The sequence below is a fragment of the Aaosphaeria arxii genome (genome assembly GCF_010015735.1).
Source record: "Aaosphaeria arxii CBS 175.79 unplaced genomic scaffold BU24scaffold_2, whole genome shotgun sequence".
Taxonomy (NCBI): Eukaryota; Fungi; Ascomycota; class Dothideomycetes; order Pleosporales; genus Aaosphaeria; species Aaosphaeria arxii.
The window spans coordinates 3,877,961-3,897,271 of record NW_022983475.1 but is presented as its reverse complement, the minus strand read 5'-3'; the positions used below and the strand labels follow the sequence as shown (position 1 = coordinate 3,897,271).

The following is a 19,311-nucleotide window of genomic DNA, read 5'->3' as shown; positions in this document are numbered from 1 at the left end:
CATCATTTTCTACATAGTTAGCGGCTCGAATACCTTAGGCATATATGGGTTGACAGGGGGAAACTCTTCACTTCCTCCTCGCGAGGACAAACAGTCTAGGATATCCCAAAAGCACTTTCCCATCTTCCAACTTGGTATACACTTCCGAAAGCCTCCTCTCATATTCCTTTTCAAACGCAACCTTCGCCTCTTCATCTCCCTCCATCCTCACGAGATACGGCCCCAGCCCAGTCGTAGCAACCCAATCTACAATCCCTCTCGCATCTTTGATGACGTGCTTGTACTCCGTCCGCCATATATTTACAGTGTCTGCCGAGGAAACGAGGACATTATACCACGATTCCGCTGCCTCGATGGGGTCGAGATCAGGTCGAGTCTTGTCGGCCAAGTCGCCGATTCGTACGTCAGTGAAGTACTTGGACCATGGCTTTGAAGGTTCAGACGCGACAGCTCGCATGAGAGAGTGTGTCGGCGCGTCATAGTTATCCGGGACCTGGATAGCGATCACGGAGCCTGTGGGGAGGGAGTTGAAGACTCGAGACACGGTCTCCAGTCGCTTGGGTGAACGTAGCCAGTGCACTGCAGCGTTCGAGAAGACCAGAACGGGACTTTGGTCGGACGATGATGGTAGAGTCCAGGCGCCGATATCGCCTTTGATGAACTCGGCGTTGGGGAGTGCTGCTCGTGCCTTTTCGAGCATGTCTGGTGATGTGTCGATGCCGGTGGCTTTGGCGTCAGGGAAGGCGGAAAGAAGAGCGGAGGTGCTGTTTCCTGGCCCACACCCGAGGTCGTAGATTCGTGTTGGGGGAGCTGGGAAGTGTTGGATCACTTGAGCGACGAGATCGTTGACAGGACGGGTGCGCTCGTTGCCGTATTTCATGTACTTGGTTGCTGACCAGTCATGCTTCTTAGCTTCTTGAGCCTGAGACATGGTTGCCGTTCTATGTAGGGAGCGGGTTTGTGACCAATTGATGCGTAGTCGGTTTTCTTCCCCTGGATGAATAGCTGATTGAGCTGTCGACCCAAGCCTGGACAGGAGAAGGAACTGAGGTTCACTTCTAGATGTTCGAATTGTTGAAATTGCGATCGAAAAATTTGGACGAACTCCTCGAAACATATCTCTTTTGCAAGCGTTGCCGAACTAGTACACTGTGTGTATAGAGATTGAAAGTCTAGAATGATACGCTACAGTAAATTAAAGCCAATGGCAAGCCGGCCATATATAAATATTGAGATGGAAGAGATGACGTTGGTAGACCGCGGCCGAGCGACTTCAGGAGGAGTGAGCTTCAGCCAATAACGTTGACGCGCTAAAAAAGTTGATGGTCTGCAGGTCAATGGATTGCCGCATTGGGAAATGCGCTTGTGGATCGATCAATGCAAGTGACGGAAAAACAACAACAGCGAGTGCAAGGAGAAGCGGATATGCAACTCTGCTGTCAAGCCGGCGGCATGAATGCTGAGTCCCAGTTGTCTGCAGTTACGATGGACCTCGCGCACCAAACATGATTTAGATATCTTATAAGTTGGGCAACCATTGGACAGAGTATTTCCAATTCCTATCATTGCAGTCTCATGCTGCATGTGGCTTTAGTTACAGGATGTATTCCTTACTGCGACCGACACCCCCTTTGATCATATGAAGGACTCTTCAGCGATTTACTCCGTTAATCCTTTTAGCTTGCCCATAAACCATCCATGAGTTGCGTGTTGCTAGTCTCCACACGCTGGCAATCCGACCAACAAGGAACGCCCTTGATGTTCTAATGTCACAATTTTCTGACCCCTATAGACTGTCTGTTGCCTTCAGTCGAAGAAGTTGATCAACCTCATCCTTGACAGCGGCGGCACACCTTGAAGTGACAGCCCGTGCATCTAAAGATATAGGCCAGCACATCATTGCACGTATCGCAGGTGGTATCACCTCGATCACGAAACACACGCTCGTATTGATGTTGGTGCGGAGGTGGGCGAGGTATAGGCTGATTGACGATATTTTCCTCGGTCCAAAGTGGGCATTTGCAGGTCCTCCACTTCGCCAAGCACGTGTAACAGAATTCATGGCGACAACGGCATCTATGTACTTGTTAGAGACGGCCGATAAGTCAGTAGTTGAATGAAGTAGTATGACTTACGTGATGTGAAAACAGCCAACATCAAGTTCTATCATGTTGCTGCAGCGTGGGCATGTCTTCCACTTCTTGACCTTGGCCACTTCCATCAGAGATTTTACGTTGACATCTTCTGGACACAGTCCCTGATGTTGTTTCGTTTTGCATGTTGTGCAAGTCTTCTGATGACAATGTCGGCACCTTGCAACATCTGAGGCGATGTCTGCAGGGACTACCCATTTTGCGCAGGCAGCATTTGAGCAGTAGGCCCTATTTGGTGTTTCCATTTCGGTCTTCTTTTCTAAAAAGCGAACCCAAGTCTCTGCCGTGAGATATTTCTCGCAATCGGAGGGCAAGATGGTTTTGGAGCAACAACGCGGGGGAAAGATTTCATGATCAGCGATCGAGGACTTGAACCACTCTTCTAGACAGTCGCGACACTGGGTACTCAGTTAGTCTGGCTCGTTACACGAGATATTTATGATGGATTTGGGGAAGGAATTCCAACTTACATATTTGTGGCTGTCCTTTTCATCCGGCATTTTGCAGGTTGATAGCAACTTGTGCACAGGCACAGGCTCTCTACAGACTGAGCACATTCCTTCCACATACTTGGTCGTGGTTGATCCATGGAGGCTGGAAAGGGAATATGGCTTGTTTTCACCAACATCTCCAAGCTTGGTACGTTTGTTGCTATCATCCTTATGTTGCTCTTGGCCACCCCTTTTTCTAGCAACATCATCGGGATGGTCTGTACCATCGGGGTTTCCTGTACCATCGGGGCTTTTTGCATCTTTGAGGCCCTGCTGAGAACTATTCTTGGGACTATCAATGGCGCCCTTGATGATGCTCATGTTATCCGGGACATTTGAGGCAGAACCAGACTGAAGAGCTGTAGAATGAGGTGCAAGACCAGCGTTGACAATGCCCTTTGGATCTTCTGGTGACGAAACCCCAGTGAGCGCCGTTCGCGGGGTTGCGTCCCCAGGGACCTTCGTCTCCTGAGAATTGGACGGGGGCTGCTTTTCGGGAGATTTCTGAGCAGAAGCGACCACAACAAGAATATCATTTGCGAGGCGCTCTACCTGCTTTAGAACACCTGATGATGCCTGCGGGAATTTGGGCTTATCATCCTGTTTGGCCGGCGCGGTGTGAGGCGCAGTATTCTCTCGAAGTGCTCCTGGGTTCTTAGTAGCCACTGGGCCCTTCCCGTGCACAGTCGAAGCAGGAGAAGCAGATGGTGCAACAGGTGGCTGAACAATCTGCTTGGCTGCCGTAGGCTGAAGTGAAGCAATTTGTCGAGGTACAGTCGAGTCCCTCATTTGAGGTACCACCTCTGCTTTCCTAACCTCTTGAGTTCCTAGAGCACTCGACGAAGGCTGAGATGTAGGTTGCTTAGTCGCCTGTCCGTTTCCAGTAGCCTGTGTCGCAGCACCCTGTCGAGTAAGGACCGAAAATCCATCCTGCATGACTTTGGCACGCTCATCTGCTTTCTAGATTTTCGGTTCACCAAACGAAGGCAGAGAAGTAGACGCCTGGGTCGGTTTTCTGACATTTGCACCTTGGGGGACATCATTCTGCCGAGGGGGACCTGGCTTCCCAGTCTTCTCCCCATTCGCGAAAGGGTTCAAAGGAGGCGACTTAGCTACCTGGTTAACAGTAGGCGCTTTCGGGACGCCGTTCGGTTGAGAAGGAAGTGCAGATGCACCTCCCTTCACTTTGGCCTGCCCATCTGCATTCCGACCCTTCGTATCACCTGACGAAGCCTTCGAAGTGGACGACTCGGCTGCTTTTCCGACAGCTGCGGCTTGAGGGACACCATTCTGCTTAGAAGCAGACTACTGCTCAGCGAACTTCACCCTCCCTGGACCCGCAGTCCTCCTCGGGGCAGCCGTCTCAGCTCGAACCGGTCCCCTTATGTCTCTGGCGTTCCTATCCCGTACGTCCCAAGCTGGCAGTCCCCCCAGCTCCCTCGCAATCGCATGGTCCCTCCTCGCGACCTGTTCCTCGACCAAAAGTCGTCGGAAAGTTCCCACGTTCTCGTTTTCGTCCCTCGTGAGACCGCGGGCCACGCCCTCGCTCATGTGAAGGTGAAGGCGTTGAACGAGTTCATCGCGCTGAGATTCGAGCGCTGGGATGGAGAATGGGTATGGTGAAGGAGAGGATGGGGATTGAAGGTGGTAGACAAGGGAGTTTCGGTGAGCGGTGAGGATCTCGTTGATATCCTGAATCTGAAGGCGGAGCGAGAGGGTTATGGAGAGACGGTCTGGGTCCATTGTGATGGAAGTGGTGAGGTGGAAGGTAGAGAGAGAGAAGTAGAAGGTAGAGAGAGAAGTAGAAGGTAGAGAGAGAGAAGTAGAAGGTAGGTGGTGAGAGGGGATAAGAGGGTTGGGAAGGCGCGGTTGGGAAGGTAAGATGGTGAGAGAAGGTGAAGGTGGTCGTGGAAATACACTGCCAAGACTTTCTCTATCAGACAAAACAAACAACAAGAGTGAGAAATGAGGAGAGCGAGAGAGACGCTACGACGAAGCTTGTTAGTAGAGATAGGTAGATCAATCACGTATACATGCAAGGAGCTCAAGAGAGAAGACGGATGATGAAGTGAAGAAAAACCCGATGAAGGACCTTGAATTGCCGTCTTATCAAAATGGAACCCGTTCGTCATCAGACTTGCACATGTGTTTTTTGGGCCTTTTTCTCGCTTTTGTTCGCCAATGCAACCAATTCCTCCTTCACTGCGCTGCGTCTTCGACAGTGCGTATACCGCATGTGTAGTACGTCCGCGATCATAACCTCTTTTGCCTTGCCTCGCCGTGGCATAGAACCCAATTGACTTTCAACAAATACATCCGGTGCCTCGTGGGCCTAAGCAAGTGCCGTGTGATGTCCGTGGCAGGCTTGCTCCGTTTGGCCAGAGTCTCCACCAAGGTGTCGACATCTTGCTGCTGGCCGAACATCGATTCCAACAACTTGGAATATACGAAACGCTTCCCACTCCTCAGGCTCTCCAACCAAGGCAACAACTCAATAAACCCTCCCTTCTCAATGTACAAGTGCAAACAAAAAGCAAAGATGGGAAATGGGGGGTGGCAGATGGCAGGCTTCATGTGCACATTGTAACTTACCCAAACGCCATTTCGATATGCCGCATTCAAAGTCGTGTCTCCCACTGGACAGAACCTCCTCCAAACAAGTAAGCCTAAAGAGAAGTCGTGAAGCCATGCCGCAAGAAATGCTCCAAGCGGAACGACAGGCTTTGCAAAGAGTTGCCGTGCCGAACCGATGACAAAGATTTTCGCTCAAGAAAGGTATCTCCGCAATGTTGGTATCTTTTTGCGAGGGTCGAAAATAGAAAAAATAAATCAGCTCCGTCCGTTACTCCGGTTATGGCAGGGCGCCAATTCTTTCATTAGCCTGCTCCGGCAGTGCCAAGCTGGGTTTGCTTTTGGATAGCTGGCCCTCGATAGCTATGGCGATGAGGTGACCCAGTCCGATGGCTTTCGGTCGAACCTGGGGCAGATTGGCCGTAGGGAGCGTGTGGCATGCTCAGATCGACATACGTCTGAGGGTTCGATGTTGCAAACGCAGGGTTGCTGCCGCCGCCAATAGGCCTGACCGAAGATTCACTAGAAAGGCCTTGTGGATTGTTGTCTGCCGACGTGATGTGAGGCGCATTGCGCTGGTCCTTTCGAGACGCAGGTCCAGACTGATTTCGAGGTGAGGGCATGGTAGATGGTGTGACGGGGTTCTTGCCGCGCTGCTCCCACTGCCGCATAATTTCCTTTGGCGTTAACTCGGGGGATGCAGCATCAGTCAGAAGCAAAAGAATGTCCTCTGGGATCTACAAGATGTTAGCAAACTAAGCTGAGACATATGTTGTTAGGTGATCTCACCTCGCAGAACTCATCGTTGTTTTCAATCAGTTCAAACACCACTCGTACGGCGCCTTGATCGACGTTCCTCATCTCCTTATCGTTGTTCTCTCGTAACAAGTTTGGTGCCATCACAGTAGCAATATTCCACGTATCCATCTTATTGCCCGTCTCTTCATCGACCGTATGGAATGAAGACACCCAGTTGAGAAAGCAGAATAATACTTCCATAGTATCGCGATGGGCCTTTGGAAGAAGACAACATACCAAGTGCAGCACCTTCTTGCGCTGGCTTTCGTCGGGAATGTCTACAGAGGTTAGTGTGATTCGTCCAATAGTGACGATAATCTTAAATCTTACCGTTAGCAGTCATGAAAAGACGATAGAGTTTGAGTGTGAGCACCGGGTCGGGCATCAAACGCAGGAAACGCTTGAGCAGATTGGCTAGGATGACGGGATTCTTTGAATTGAGATCCACTTGCTCGATGCCCTTTGCATCGATCTCCTCCTCAAGCTCTCGCAAAGCTTTCAGGTTGCCATTCTTACGGAAAACGCCCTCAATGGACATGTCCATACTTCGCATGGCAGTAACGGCATCCTGGAGAAGTGCCGGAACTTTCAGCGTGCCCGGGCCAACACCGTCAGTGGACTCCGCGCCGTACTTCTCCACAAGCATCTCCAGAGGTTGTCTGAATGTAGCTTTGTCGGATACGGGTTTCTCGACGATGGCATTCTTGCTCTTTGGTTTGGCTTTGTCGTTTTTGAAAGCTTTCCCTAATCCAATCTTGCCCCAAAAGTTGGTTCGTTTCGTCTCGATAAGGTCTAGAAGATCCCCCTGATTGTACTGGCTATCATCAAGAAGGAGCCCGAGTTGAAGGACAGCTAGGCCCTTCAATTTGAAGTATTCCAACGGGGAAAGCTCGGAGAAGTAGGTGCGCTGTCGAGCGTCCATCATATGCTGTAGGTCCTGGCCTCCAGAGAGATCACGTCGATGGCCGTTCACGAGTTTCGATTGGTCATGGCCGAGGAGCGCACTACCGCCGGCGCGGAAAGCATTTGGTCGCTGCTCACGCTGCTGTTCTAGTGCAGCCATACGTGCAATGTCATCCAGTGCGAGAGAGTTCACACCAAGCGTCACATTCTCGGTGTCGCTCTGGCCGTCTCGTTCTTGTACTATTTGCATGCCACCTCTAGCATGTGCGCCATCTGCACCGGGCTCAAAGGCTTCGGGGCCATCGATGATTCTAGATGTGCGCGCACGCTTCATTGTGCTCGATAAATGCTTGTCGAGACGCGTGGAACGCAGCCGCTTGATGTCGGACATGGACTGCTCGTAAGCAGCATTATTGTGAGCTTGAGCTTCAGAGCCACCATACGATTTGGACCTCGCATCGGCGCGCAAGTGTGGAGGCTCCAGATCCTCAGGACGATGACCTTGAGTTGAGTCATACCCTGCGAGATTTGGATCGTCTGTTGCATGTTAGAAGTCGGTACATGTCTTGAATTTGGCACACGACATGTCTCTACTAAGAACACAAATTTCCTCATTGAAGATATATATGTTCGAATCCTAAAACCACATACCTGAAGTGTGCGGAAGTGCACCGCTAGAACGCAGAGTCGCCATAAGACGTGCATGGGCCACTTTCAATAAGTGTATGTATTGACGCAATTTCGTGACATGTACAAATCCAGACTCCGCATCTGGGATGTTGGCTGAGCACTGTGAGCAGAAAACATGTTGCTGAGAGTTGCTCCAGTAAGCGCTGTTGGTATTGCTGCGAAGATCTAAACCGCAGCCTCGACAAACCATGCAGCCATAATTAAAGGACATATTGTCCTTGTGCAGACATTTGTCCTCGACTTGCGCATCGCAAATAGGGCAGGCATCTGCGCATCGAGGAACAAGCACAGCTGATTCGGCAGCCTGGTCTTTAGCAGCCTCTTCATCAAGTCGGTTGTCCAGGGAATTGACTTGTGCCAGAAAGTTGGTGAGGCCGTGAGCGCTACGGGTCTCACGCTCGAGCTTGAGGGATCCCTGGAGGCAAATTCGGATTAGAAGTTTCAGGTAGTGGGCAAGCCCTGTCACAAGTGACAAAAGTTCCTGGGTCACACCAAGCCGTCGAACGCCTGTGCCTTGCGACTGGGTCAAAAGTGCAAAGAAAGCGACGACCTTCTTGCACAGCAACTTGGATTCGCGCGAGTAAGTGAGGCCCTTGGGTGTGACAGCAACAAGTTGCGCGTCCAGGTCATCCGCAGCGCCAAATAGAAGCTCGATATGAACGATGAACTTCTTCGCTGCCATGACGCCATCAACGTATGCGCCATTGCTAACGTGCAGAAGCATGTCAGAAATACACGTGGCTGACTTCTCCTCGAACGCAGACAGCGTCTTCCAAATCCAATTGACCTTGGCTTCGATCTCTTCTTCTTGCTTGCGCACGGCCTCGCGTAACTGGTCGTTGGCGTCACGGTCGCTATCCTGCGCTTCGATGATTGGCTGACCTGCGGAGTGAAGTCGGACATTCCAATACTTGTGGATCATGTAACATTCCGGGTGCCAGTGCTGGTTCTGGCCGTTCCGGAATATCTCGACGAATTGCTTGAGAATTGACGTTTGGCAGCCGTTGCACCGCTGGGCAAATTTAGTCGAGTAGTGGTAGTGGCAATAGACGCTGCCTTCATGCTCGTAGTAGCTATCGGAAGCTCCAAAAACTGTAGGACAGACAGAGCAGGTAAAATGTTCAATGTGGTATTTCCGATCAAGGGCGGTAATATAGGAACCCCGGAGAGCTTGGCCGCACGTGAAGCAGAGGAGATCGAGACGACGGAAGTAATCCGTCTCGCAGAGCGGGAACTGGCCTGGAGGTTTCTCTGGGACAGGGAAGAACTTGGAGGCCACAATCTTACCGCAATCCTACAATCAATCCACCGTCAGTATCGATACTAGAAATTGAGATTTAAAATGGTACATACGTGACAAGTAAAGCATTCCAGATGAAATGTATCGCCCAAGGCCCTTACGAATTGGCCCGTCAATGGTTGGCCGCATTTCCCACATATCTTCGAGCTCCGCCCCCTAGGTTTCTCTCGCGGGCCAACTTGTAGCTGATCTTGTTCCAATGGGTCTGTCTGTGAGCGGTTCAGTTGATTAAGCTGCCTTTGCGATGGTCCGCTGGAATCGGAGTGCAGGTTTGAAGGGTCGGTGGGTTGTCGCGCCAGACCCTGGCCGTGGGGTTCATAACCATACTGCTGCGGAGGTCCATGGCCTTCCAGTGAAGGCTGTCCCTCCACTGGAGTGCCCATGGCGGAGTTATGCCAGCGTTGTGAAGAATTACCAGCGACCGGGTATCAGACGGGGGTCCGATATCAAGGAAGCCGTAGATTGGAGGCAGCGCGTGACGATAGCGTGAGGGGGTCGGGGCCACAGGGCAAAACCAAAACAATCGATTCTAGATGCCAACAGATGGAGTTTGAACGTGGAGACGAGGTGGCAGTGATGAATAGGAGATCAGGTATGTGGGAAGGCTGGGCGACGATGCGAGAGAGTGCGAGTATGCGTTGGCGACCGCTCTTTACGTAGCAACAAGTCGACGGCGGTACGGGTCGAACCCGACGGCGAGGTGAAGCAGATGTGGGAGGCGGATTGAGGTTCGGTCGGCGGCATGCGTCACGATGAAGGGAGAACGGAGGGGTTCGAGTAAAGCGGAACTGTGTCTGGATCTGGGTCAGGGTTGAGGAGATGGAATTGGTGCCCTGGACAGAAGCTGAAACGGGGCCAGGCCGTGGCGGAGAGGGTGGAGAGTTAGTAGCCGACACTTGTTGCGACGCGCGCTGGCTGGTGGAGGCCAACGATCACAACGAGCAGACGGCTGCGGCGTAGAGGAAGGAGGTGAGAAAGAATCGGTCGATGGGTGATGGTGGTGAGAGGAGGACAGGTATGGTACGGTGTAGAGGTAGGTGTAGGTGTAGGTCGGGGGGGAGGAGTGTGGCGGTGATGGGGGTTTGATTATGATGATGATGGATGGATGATGGATGGTAGGTATGGTGTGTGGTAGCGGTGGTGGTTTGTTGTGGAGGGAGGTGAGGCTTACACAATAAAATGGACGAGGGTTGTTGGTTGGTTGGAGAGGGAAGATTCCTCCTTCTCTTCTTCTCTTCCTTTTCTTTTTTGTGTTATTCCTGTCTACGACAACGACAAGGAGAGAGAGACAGACAGAGATCAGAGACAGACATGAACTGATTTGACTACTGACCCGAATGACTGACAAAATGAGACAAGTGAACAGGGCCAGCGAAGCAAAGCCATCAATCAAGAGAAGCGCTCGGGCCGGGAGTTTAATTCAAATAGGAACACGATGCAGCCGATCAACATAAGATCCAAAATTACCTCCTGGGCATCCATTCTGTCTTGATCCAAGTGTCGAGTATGCAAACACTACACAGTCCACTACTCTTATTACTCGTGTTATTACCTTGCCTACTGTGTACTTGATGTGCGGAGTGGAGGACATCCGTTGAACCTGCAATTACTGGAACCTACCTACTACGAGTCTACTACTCCGGACCACCTCATTACTACGAGTGCCACTCATTCCTCTACTAACTAAGAGTACATACGGAGTGGTTACGAGGACCCTCTCAAAACTTGGAACTTGGGACAGCACACTGCAGAGTCTACCCCCACTGGACTGACACACCTCGCTCCCAATATCTCTAAACATCTATATTCAATCCCTCCCAAAGTTCTCTACTCCCTAGTGCCTTGCCTGGCACACTCACACCCTCTTGCTGTGCCGAGTGCTGGAGATCACGATGCCGGCTGTGATGAGCCATTAGCCACCTGGAGCTCGACTATTGCCCGCTTCGCTCTCCCGATCGCTCTGCGTCCAGTACAATTGCGTCCAAGTGAGCAGCAGGCTATTGCTTTATTTAGCGCTGCCCGCCATCTCTCCTTCGAAATGTTCCTGGCGCCAACCAAGAATGGTTGCGCGCGAGGGCCGTAGTGTACCGCATAAATGCAGAACTCCCTTCTTCCTCTTCTTCACCGAGTCGAGGGTAGGGGAGACGAGGTGTCGCTATGAGCGGGTATCTGCAACCTCGAGCATCCATGTCCGGCTCAAGGCATGGTGACGATTTATGCTGCTGGCATCGTCATTGCCAATCCAGCATCATTGAACACCATCCTCGCCATTGTCATCGCTTTCAGGATTAGTGAACCGTAACTTGCAGCAAGGAACTCCAACTTCTCCGGAGTCATTAGCATCAGCAGTAGCAGTTGGAGAGAGCATCCTCGGCGGCGCAGCAGTCCCTTGACCCGATGCATGTTCCGTCCATGGGCCCGGGAACGTCTGCTTCTTGCTGCTGGCTGCCGGTATTACAGTGCTATTGCATCGTGGGTAGGATATGCAAGCATGGCCAACGTTTGCTCATGCGCATGTAGTGTACATACATGCTGCACTCTTTTCGGAGCACATACCACAAAACACCTCGTAGCGTACACACGACACCAACGGCTAGGGGTCTTCAATTTACTGCGCAGTGCCTTTGAGGGATAGCTACAGCATCCAGGCATGGGGTAGTAATATGCAATACATCGGCTAGGTAGGTTGGAATCGTTGTATGATGCTGGACTGCTGGTGCAGGCAGGCGGGGAGAGCCGTTAAGGACAGGCCAGCAGGCCAGGCCAGTGCGTCGAAGTCTTGGCACCAACAACCTCTCGTCGCGGTTTGCTCTACGGTTGCAGCAGAGACTCTGTGCCTGGACGATCGCAAGTCCTGACAACGAATGTTTCCCCACATTCACTTTGTTTATATCTAATCAAGGTGCTACCCTGCAGACTCCTCCCCGGCAAGACCCTCTTGTGTCAATACAAAGGAGCTCGGTGCGCGTAAACGTAGACAAAGCGTCGTCCGTACCCTCCCCGAACCTCACCGCATCCGATCTCGAAATCATCCCTCCCTGCATTTACGATTCTCGCGACGACAAACACTCACATAGACACCATGGACGACGAAATGCGAGATGCCCCGCAGGCCCCTGTGGCTCCTAAGCCTGTCTTCAGAGCGCCCAAGCTCGTGTCGCGACCCAAACCTGTCCTTCAACAGGAGGAGGAACTAGGTGCCGAGCCAAAACTGGGCGACTTCGAAGATGTCCACGCCCTTTCCGTGTCTCAAGCGCGCGCCGTCATCACGGCTGTTCACACTGCGAGGAAAAAGAAGGATGCTTCACACAACCCTCTGGGAGGAGATCGGATACATAATGATTCTCAGTATGCGCTTCTACCATGCCTTTGCTCGCGCAAGGAAAGTTCTTGCATGGATATGGTTACTGACAATTATGCCTAGGACGATCCAGCAGTTCACCGAATATCTGGAGCAATTCTCACGCTACAAGCAAGCCGAGAACCTCCATGCGCTTGATGGCCTATTAGATTCCAACCCAGAGCTCACCAGTGTAGAGAAGGCCATGCTTGGTACGTCTGGTGCAGATTTGCCTAAATCAATCTCCAACTGACATCTGACTAGGCTCTCTGTATTGCGATACCGCCGATGAGGCAAAGACTCTCATCCCCTCAATCGCCACTAAAATCTCTGACGAGACACTGCAGAATCTATTAGATGAAGCCACCAAACTACGTATGATGACCAGCTTGTTCTTGTGTATTCTATGACGCTAATGTGGTAACAGAGGATCGTTTTGGCTAAGCGCTTCCTGGCTCGAATTCCAGGATGTTGAATAAACTCCAGAAAAAACCCATTCCAGACTGCAATGTCAAATCCTACGATAGATGGTACAGATCATCACTCTGTCATTCGCGAATTCATATGTTGAACTGCGCATGTCCGATGCTGCATGGTCTACGGAGTCACTGTAGCACACCATACACAGTATGCACATAAGCATGAAATTGTTCGCAAACGACGAAATGAATGAGAAGGGTACTACTAAGGCGGCGTTACTTGGTTTTCCCATTTTTCCCAAGATGATACCAACCTATAGATTCATATGTGCCGACCGCTGTGTCTAGTAAGTGACAAGACTGGGCCCAAATGTAATATAATGCAATTGTTCGGTGCGCTCCACCCTCTCAACTATTCTCCCAAGATCCCCCATTTGTGTGCACTCACGATGGTTTGAAAGTGACCACTCGATAGTAGACACAGCATCGATATGAAGGCATTAGAATCACAAAAATACGACAGCACGAACCATCAATGGAAAAGTTATACACATGTCATTAATATCGTCAACTGTTCCACCGCCGAGTCTTTCCTGACCATGTAATCCCATCGCTCTATTACCGTTCTCGTTCCATGACAGTTCGTTCCCAGAAGGTTATCCACCGAATGAGTACCGCAGAACAAATAGACATTCTCACGAGACGACACTACCACCAGCCTTGCCAGCCGTGACATCGGGGTGCTTGACAATCTCCCCACCATACATCAACCCTTTCTTGGGATCGTGTGGGATACGAACATGTGTACTCACTGTCTCGATGACAAGACCATGAAGATCGTCGTCAGCGAGTGTGCTTCCGTGGCCCTGAATTCTAGATCAGCATGTCGAATCAACGATACACATAAAAGAGAAACTTACATCGACGACCGACCACGTCAATCGATCCCGCAAATACGGCACGACAACATTATCATGCAGACTCTCCAACTCCCCCGCCTCAACACGATCCAGCAGCGCAGCCGTCAAGCCCACCGTACCCGTGATCGGCTTCTCATCCGTACCCCCTTCATCACCGTCCGCAAAGTGATGATCCATAGGCATCAAAACACTCCATGACCCAACCTCCACCTCCGAATCTCCAACCCCCTTCAGACCAAAACGAACCACAAACGTCGCCGGCAACCTCGCCTGCACCGCCCTCACCTCCAAACTCCACTCCTCGAACCCGCCCTCCCCATCCACAACCACGCCCCTCAACCCCCTCCCAACCCCCAACCTCCCCCTCTCACTCCCCCCATACAACCTCTCCACGCTCTCCTCCACACTCACCTTGTACTCACCCTCGCTCTCGAACGCCCAGGGCTGCGTCTCAGGGTACGCGTACCCGAGCGCCGTGGTGTGCCGCGCCTTGTTGGGCGTCCAGAAGGAGGTGCGGGTGTCCCAGAAGGGCTTGAGCTCCGTGTCGCCGTGGACCCAGGCGTGGTTTTCGAGCACGAAGTTGCCGTTGCGGCCGATGGTTGCGTTTTCGAAGGTTTGGTTTGGGTGGAGAGCTTGGTAGAGGGCGTAGAGGCGGTCGACGTTGCTGTGTTTCCGTATTAGCTTTCTTCTTGTTGATGTTCGTCTTATTTCCTCTGCTTTGGTTGTTGGATGGGAGAGAGTGGTGGAAGGGGAAGGGATTGGGAGGGGGGGGTTACCAATGATGCAGCATAAACAGCGGCTCGAAAGCCGAATACTCAACCGGCCACATGTGCCCATCATACGGCGCCTTGTTCCCCGATTTCTGGCCCCCGATCGCGTAGTGTATGCTCCCGTGGACAGGCTCGATATGGCTCATGCTGAACCCGTTCAGCGACGTCGCGACGCGGAAGCCCTTTGCAACCGAGTCGGCGAGCCCGCGCCGCAGCGACTTGAAGCTCTTCTGGAAGAGCTCGTCTTGGGATTTTGCGCCCGAGGAGTCGCTGTCGGCCCAGCGGACTGTCGTGTTTTGCTTCGCCCACTGTTGATACACGTCGTTATCGTTAGCAAATTGAACGTTAGGATTCGATTCAAGAGAAGGGTGGTGCTTACCTTTCCGTCAAAGTCTCCAGAGACCAACGGGTGGAATTCGTAGTGATGAAGAGGATTCGTAACGTTCCGCGGCACGCCGTCTGCACCTGTGATCTCAACGGAGGGCGAGAGGAGGAACTCGGGTACATCGCCGCCGTCCTCGCCGAGCGCCCAGTCCCAGTACGGGATGCGGAATGAGTTGGCGGCTTCTTTGAATTTGTCGTGGATCTCGGATGGGAAGGTCATTGCGGCGGCGCGAACATGCTGGTATAGTTCTTGCTGGGGGCCGGTTAGATATATGACACCGAGATGCGGGATAGGAGAAAACGGTCTAGGGGGAAAAGTACCTCGTAAAGGGCGAGATAGGGACGGTGCCAGGAGAAGAAGAGAGGGTTGACGTGTGGACAGTAGCCAGAGGGTGACTTTCCGGGGACTCCCTGGACGCCTCCCCAGATCTTGTACGGCTTGCCGTGAATACCTGTATGCAGGTCAGCTAGATTTTCTATTCATTTTCTTTGGGGGCTTTCTTGCCTGCGATCTGGTAGAAGGAGGTTGGCGAAGACTGCTCAGTGGCTTGGAAAGCACTTAGGCCCATGATGTAGAGTGTCCATTGTTCGGGATAGTTCTCTTTCAAGTCGCGGATTTCTCGTCGGATGGGAACATTTCCTGGCTGATGTTAATTGACTGGTGACGATGTCCTTTGTAAAGAGCACTAACCTTCGGTATTCCTCCAGGATACTCCGGTCACAATGGTTGCATTGTCGCTGGTGAGGAGGGTCTTATGGCGGATGTCGTTGATCGGCGTGCAAGCCACCAACGTGACGAAAAGCACGAGAGCATTGATGAGCCGCATAGTAGGCATGAACCGTACCTTCTTCTAGAATCGTTCTCAAGCACCAAATCCCAAACGATGGTCTTTGGTCAGGAAGATGTCGTAGAATTGGAGTGTGAATGTTGATTCGCAAAGCAATTAGTTCGAGTTGAAATCGTTAGGAGTGTGAGCATGAGCGTTTGTCGGGATCACAAGGCAAAGAGTGAATTAAGCAGCGAGAGGATGGCGAATCACTGTGAAGCCTTGACCAGGCTTCCTTCGCTGGCGACTTCACTTCTCTGCGCGAAATACTATTCATCCAATGGACGACGTGAAGGTATCCCCACTCTTATTATACCCACCCCCAAATGAATAACACCAAATGTTACCAAGCCGCCAGCGAACGGAGAGGCGGATGCTGTGCAAGAACGAGCGGCGACAAGATCTGGGAAATTGAGGATTCAACCGCCGCGACTAGGAAAAGGGTCGATAGGATTGAGGCTCGTATCAATTCATCGCCTCGCTTTTGTGGTGCCTGCCAAACCGATAGAGCCGCCGTCGCCGTCCGGTAACCGTCACCTAAGACACGCGTTGCGTCCTGGCAGTATTAGCTATCCGTGGGCGACGTTTCTTGTACGACATGAATCACGCCGCTGAGCGAGTGTGATACAAAGTGGACATGGGGGGTTGCTGCAGGAAGCACATTTCGTTCCTTGGGGGTCTACGAACAGCGGGAGTGATGCTACCGAGACACATCATCGAATTGTGCTCCCGCATACCGGACCGGGATATTAGTGCGTGTACGGTCTGACATCTCGAAGGTGGTTATCTATGGAGCCATCGAAAGGTGATGCTGGCTGAGGCACTGAAACAAGAGGGTCCTATTGATGAGACAATCGAGGTCGAGATCCATAGAGCAACAATCTCTCATATTTAAGTTCACAACCCAAAAAGTCTAAAGAAGTGCGGTGGTAATAAGAAAAGGTCATAAGCCATCTCGATAGTTCTGTGATACGTTGTGATATAGAATGTCGAAAATATGGGAGTGGTATCGTTAGCTTGGGAACGCGTGCTATATGAATGTTACCATTTGCTAGGCAACTAGGCTCAGTTGACTTGCTTGTACGTCCTACTAAATGAAAATGCTCGCTGATATGCCCGCTGCTCCCCAACTCGTGAATCGTGACATCGTGCGCCTCATGAAGCCCTCCCTAACCGCAGATTTCGCCGCCCCACTCAAATGTCGTTGTAACCAAGAAACCTCTTCTCCAATCCCTTATCGGCCACTGCCCAAGCCCACGCGCGCCCTGCCTCACCGCACCATAGAGCTGATGGATCGTCTGACTTCTCCAGCATGCCGTCCTTGGCCATGGAGCGAATTTCGTGGCCGGTTGTGTACGTCAGAAAATGCTCGAACTGCTTGCCGTCGAGAGCGAGCGCATTTCCACTTATCCCATGGCACAGACAGGGCTCCTTCGTTAAAAGCCCCCGCTCCCATATGCATTCGCGGCCCTTCGCAACTACCCGGTCAATGCGATCCTGGAGGTTTGGAAAATACTTCTGAATGGAGATGAGCGATGCAATTACTCCGGGAGCGCCGTGACAAAACTGAACGAGGCGATCACGTCCTGGCGGGAGTGACGACGGGAAATTGCCGCTATCATACTGATAGCTAAGGAGAGCACCAAGCTCAGCCTCAAGCTTGGGAGCCCAGATAGGATCGGTGAGCACGATCTGCGTGATGATACCGATTGCACCATGCACGGCGCCAACATAGTTCTTGCCGTGCCATTTCCATGGTCGGGGGCTTTCCATGATGTTCTCGATCACCTCGTCCGTCGTGTCCTCGATGAGCTCTAGCATCTCCTTGTCATCCTTAAAAGCGCCCCTGACTAGACGGAGGAGGTACAAATAGCCAGCTCGTCCATACAACCACTCATTCGAGGCGCCCTGGTCGATAGTCACGGCGGCAAAGTCGCAAAGCTCCTTGACCGTATCGCGATCCTTCGCAGTCACGGCGTAAAGCGCCAGGAGAGACATTATATCGTCGCTCACACCGCATTTTGTTGGTGTTGGTCCAGGATACGATTTGATGTTGGCTTGAGCTTGTTCAATGTAGGCTGCAGACCATGTGTTCATGGGAAATTCATCGAGGGTAAGATCGGGGTAGATCTTGTGCAAGGCATAGAAAAGATAGGCTACTGAAATCGGTCCATAGTAGAGACCACCACCCGGAGGTACTCTATGCGGAGGATACTCTTCGATAAGCCTTGCTAGTGAGGCTAGCAATTGCTTGTGAGGATCTCGTGATGCAATATCTGCATCGTTTCGGAAATAGCGGGGTATAGGCGCTGGCGCTGCTTGTGTTTGCTCTGGTGCCGGTGGAGCCTGGGACGTAGATGCTCCTTCTTCAGCCATATTTGACTCCTTTGTGAGTGTTCAACCTTGCTTCAAGGCCAGAGGAACTTCGAGATTTTGCACGTTGTCCGTCTCCTGACTAGAAATGGTGGGGTGGGAAAATGACGTCAGCGGGGAACTACAGGATTGAGCTGCACTTTGCTTCAGGTCGTGAGGTATTAGATAAAATGAAAATAGTGAGGTCTCTTGAATTTAGGAGTGTAGGACGGCGGATATGGTGAGTTGGACAGAAATGATCTGCAACTTGATAGTCGATAGGAGCATTTAAAACACCGCCAAAAGTTGATCGACCATGGCTTGAACTGCCCAGCTGTAGATATGCGCACGGACCTTTTACACGTGATCGGCGCGAATGCATGGTCTGAGTGCAAGTAGAATTTATTAAAGAAGAATGTCTCACATTTTAAGGCCCTGGATTACATTTTTGGTCTCTTCTCTATTCTATGGCAACTATATCACTGTCACGGTAGAGCTTGCTTGTCAACAGTCAACAGTGAAGCCTATATTTGTAACTTTGGGAAAAGGTCGTTTTCTATAGATAGGTTTCTACATACGAAGAATTTCAAAAAAAGTTGAAGCCGAATGTTACAAAATTAAGTACCACACTAATTTGCGAAACTGTCGAAAAGTAACTCTCAAAACCCAAGAAATACAATAATTAACGCACATCTCATGGCTGATCTTAATCGATTTGTTTTGCCATAAAGCGCCTCTGTCGCATACGATTGGGCAAGTATAGATAATTCGAATGTCGAGCACAATCTATCGACAACCTCTAGCAAAGCATCGATAAGACTCGTTTCACTAATTCAATCCTTAGGGCCAAAAGGTCAACCATTCCTATCGAAAGGAAACACGTCACCAAGAGTGCCTTGGTACAGCCAGTTGTTGCACTGACTCATTCAGGACAAGCAGAGGACTCATGCTGGGGACCGAGGCAAGTCGGTCAGATGGATGTACCGGAGCTTTGGAGCACAGGAATAGTCCAAGGAATTTTTTTTCGACTAACAATAGATGCCCTGACTGCCACCTAGAAAATGGCAGCCTCAATGTTGACCAAACATGTTGCTACTGTCCTAGTTAATAATGATATCTATTGGATCATTCTATAAGCTAGCTGAAGAAAAGCCTACCTTATTTACGTTACCTCATAATATATATATACATATATATACTGTAAACGAAGTCAAATGTAATTAATCGATAAACTATTGGGTTATGTCGCAAATTTTGGGGTGTATGTTGACTTCTTTATCGGGATATCTGCAAACATGTTGAATCCTTCGAGACAATTTATTCATTAACACAGAGGATTGAAGAACCTATGAAGTTTCACATGTGTACCGTCGATAATATCTCGTAGATTGCC

The 19,311-nt window shown here is 51.1% G+C and overlaps 7 protein-coding genes across 7 annotated transcripts; 1 reads left to right on the top strand and 6 right to left on the bottom strand.

Annotated features, from left to right (window-relative positions):
* Positions 1 to 67: 67 nt before the first annotated feature.
* Positions 68 to 931, bottom strand: BU24DRAFT_459519 (trans-aconitate 2-methyltransferase; the record flags this gene model as incomplete). Its single annotated transcript, XM_033531737.1, has 1 exon — positions 68 to 931. The coding sequence occupies one exon, from the start codon at positions 929 to 931 to the stop codon at positions 68 to 70; it is 864 nt and encodes a 287-aa protein (XP_033388236.1).
* A 655-nt stretch (positions 932 to 1,586) lies between these two features.
* On the bottom strand, positions 1,587 to 3,764 carry BU24DRAFT_128957 (uncharacterized protein). The gene is made up of 3 exons (XM_033520994.1): positions 2,624 to 3,764; positions 2,136 to 2,551; positions 1,587 to 2,076 (listed from the first exon to the last, which is right to left on the bottom strand). The coding sequence occupies exons 1-3, from the start codon at positions 3,578 to 3,580 to the stop codon at positions 1,830 to 1,832; spliced, it is 1,620 nt and encodes a 539-aa protein (XP_033388235.1). The 5' UTR covers positions 3,581 to 3,764; the 3' UTR covers positions 1,587 to 1,829.
* On the bottom strand, positions 3,765 to 4,562 carry BU24DRAFT_128956 (uncharacterized protein). The gene has a single exon (XM_033520993.1). It carries the CDS (start codon positions 4,385 to 4,387, stop codon positions 3,950 to 3,952), a length of 438 nt encoding a protein of 145 aa, XP_033388234.1. The 5' UTR covers positions 4,388 to 4,562; the 3' UTR covers positions 3,765 to 3,949.
* An 807-nt stretch (positions 4,563 to 5,369) lies between these two features.
* Positions 5,370 to 9,454, bottom strand: BU24DRAFT_128845 (RhoGAP-domain-containing protein). Its single transcript, XM_033520992.1, has 5 exons — positions 8,960 to 9,454; positions 7,568 to 8,900; positions 6,344 to 7,453; positions 6,005 to 6,291; positions 5,370 to 5,952 (listed from the first exon to the last, which is right to left on the bottom strand). The coding sequence occupies exons 1-5, from the start codon at positions 9,287 to 9,289 to the stop codon at positions 5,521 to 5,523; spliced, it is 3,492 nt and encodes a 1,163-aa protein (XP_033388233.1). The 5' UTR covers positions 9,290 to 9,454; the 3' UTR covers positions 5,370 to 5,520.
* Positions 9,455 to 11,988: 2,534 nt separating this feature from the next.
* BU24DRAFT_459516 (uncharacterized protein) lies at positions 11,989 to 12,690 on the top strand (the record flags this gene model as incomplete). The annotated part of the gene is made up of 4 exons (XM_033531736.1): positions 11,989 to 12,254; positions 12,331 to 12,458; positions 12,511 to 12,621; positions 12,674 to 12,690. 4 exons carry the CDS (start codon positions 11,989 to 11,991, stop codon positions 12,688 to 12,690), a joined length of 522 nt encoding a protein of 173 aa, XP_033388232.1.
* Positions 12,691 to 13,360: 670 nt separating this feature from the next.
* On the bottom strand, positions 13,361 to 15,566 carry BU24DRAFT_459515 (tyrosinase; the record flags this gene model as incomplete). The annotated part of the gene is made up of 7 exons (XM_033531735.1): positions 13,361 to 13,531; positions 13,586 to 14,249; positions 14,362 to 14,663; positions 14,735 to 14,992; positions 15,061 to 15,191; positions 15,299 to 15,379; positions 15,431 to 15,566. 7 exons carry the CDS (start codon positions 15,564 to 15,566, stop codon positions 13,361 to 13,363), a joined length of 1,743 nt encoding a protein of 580 aa, XP_033388231.1.
* Positions 15,567 to 16,450: 884 nt separating this feature from the next.
* Positions 16,451 to 18,213, bottom strand: BU24DRAFT_419491 (uncharacterized protein). Its single transcript, XM_033527233.1, has one exon. It carries the CDS (start codon positions 17,940 to 17,942, stop codon positions 16,761 to 16,763), a length of 1,182 nt encoding a protein of 393 aa, XP_033388230.1. The 5' UTR covers positions 17,943 to 18,213; the 3' UTR covers positions 16,451 to 16,760.
* Between the last annotated feature and the right edge of the window lie 1,098 nt (positions 18,214 to 19,311).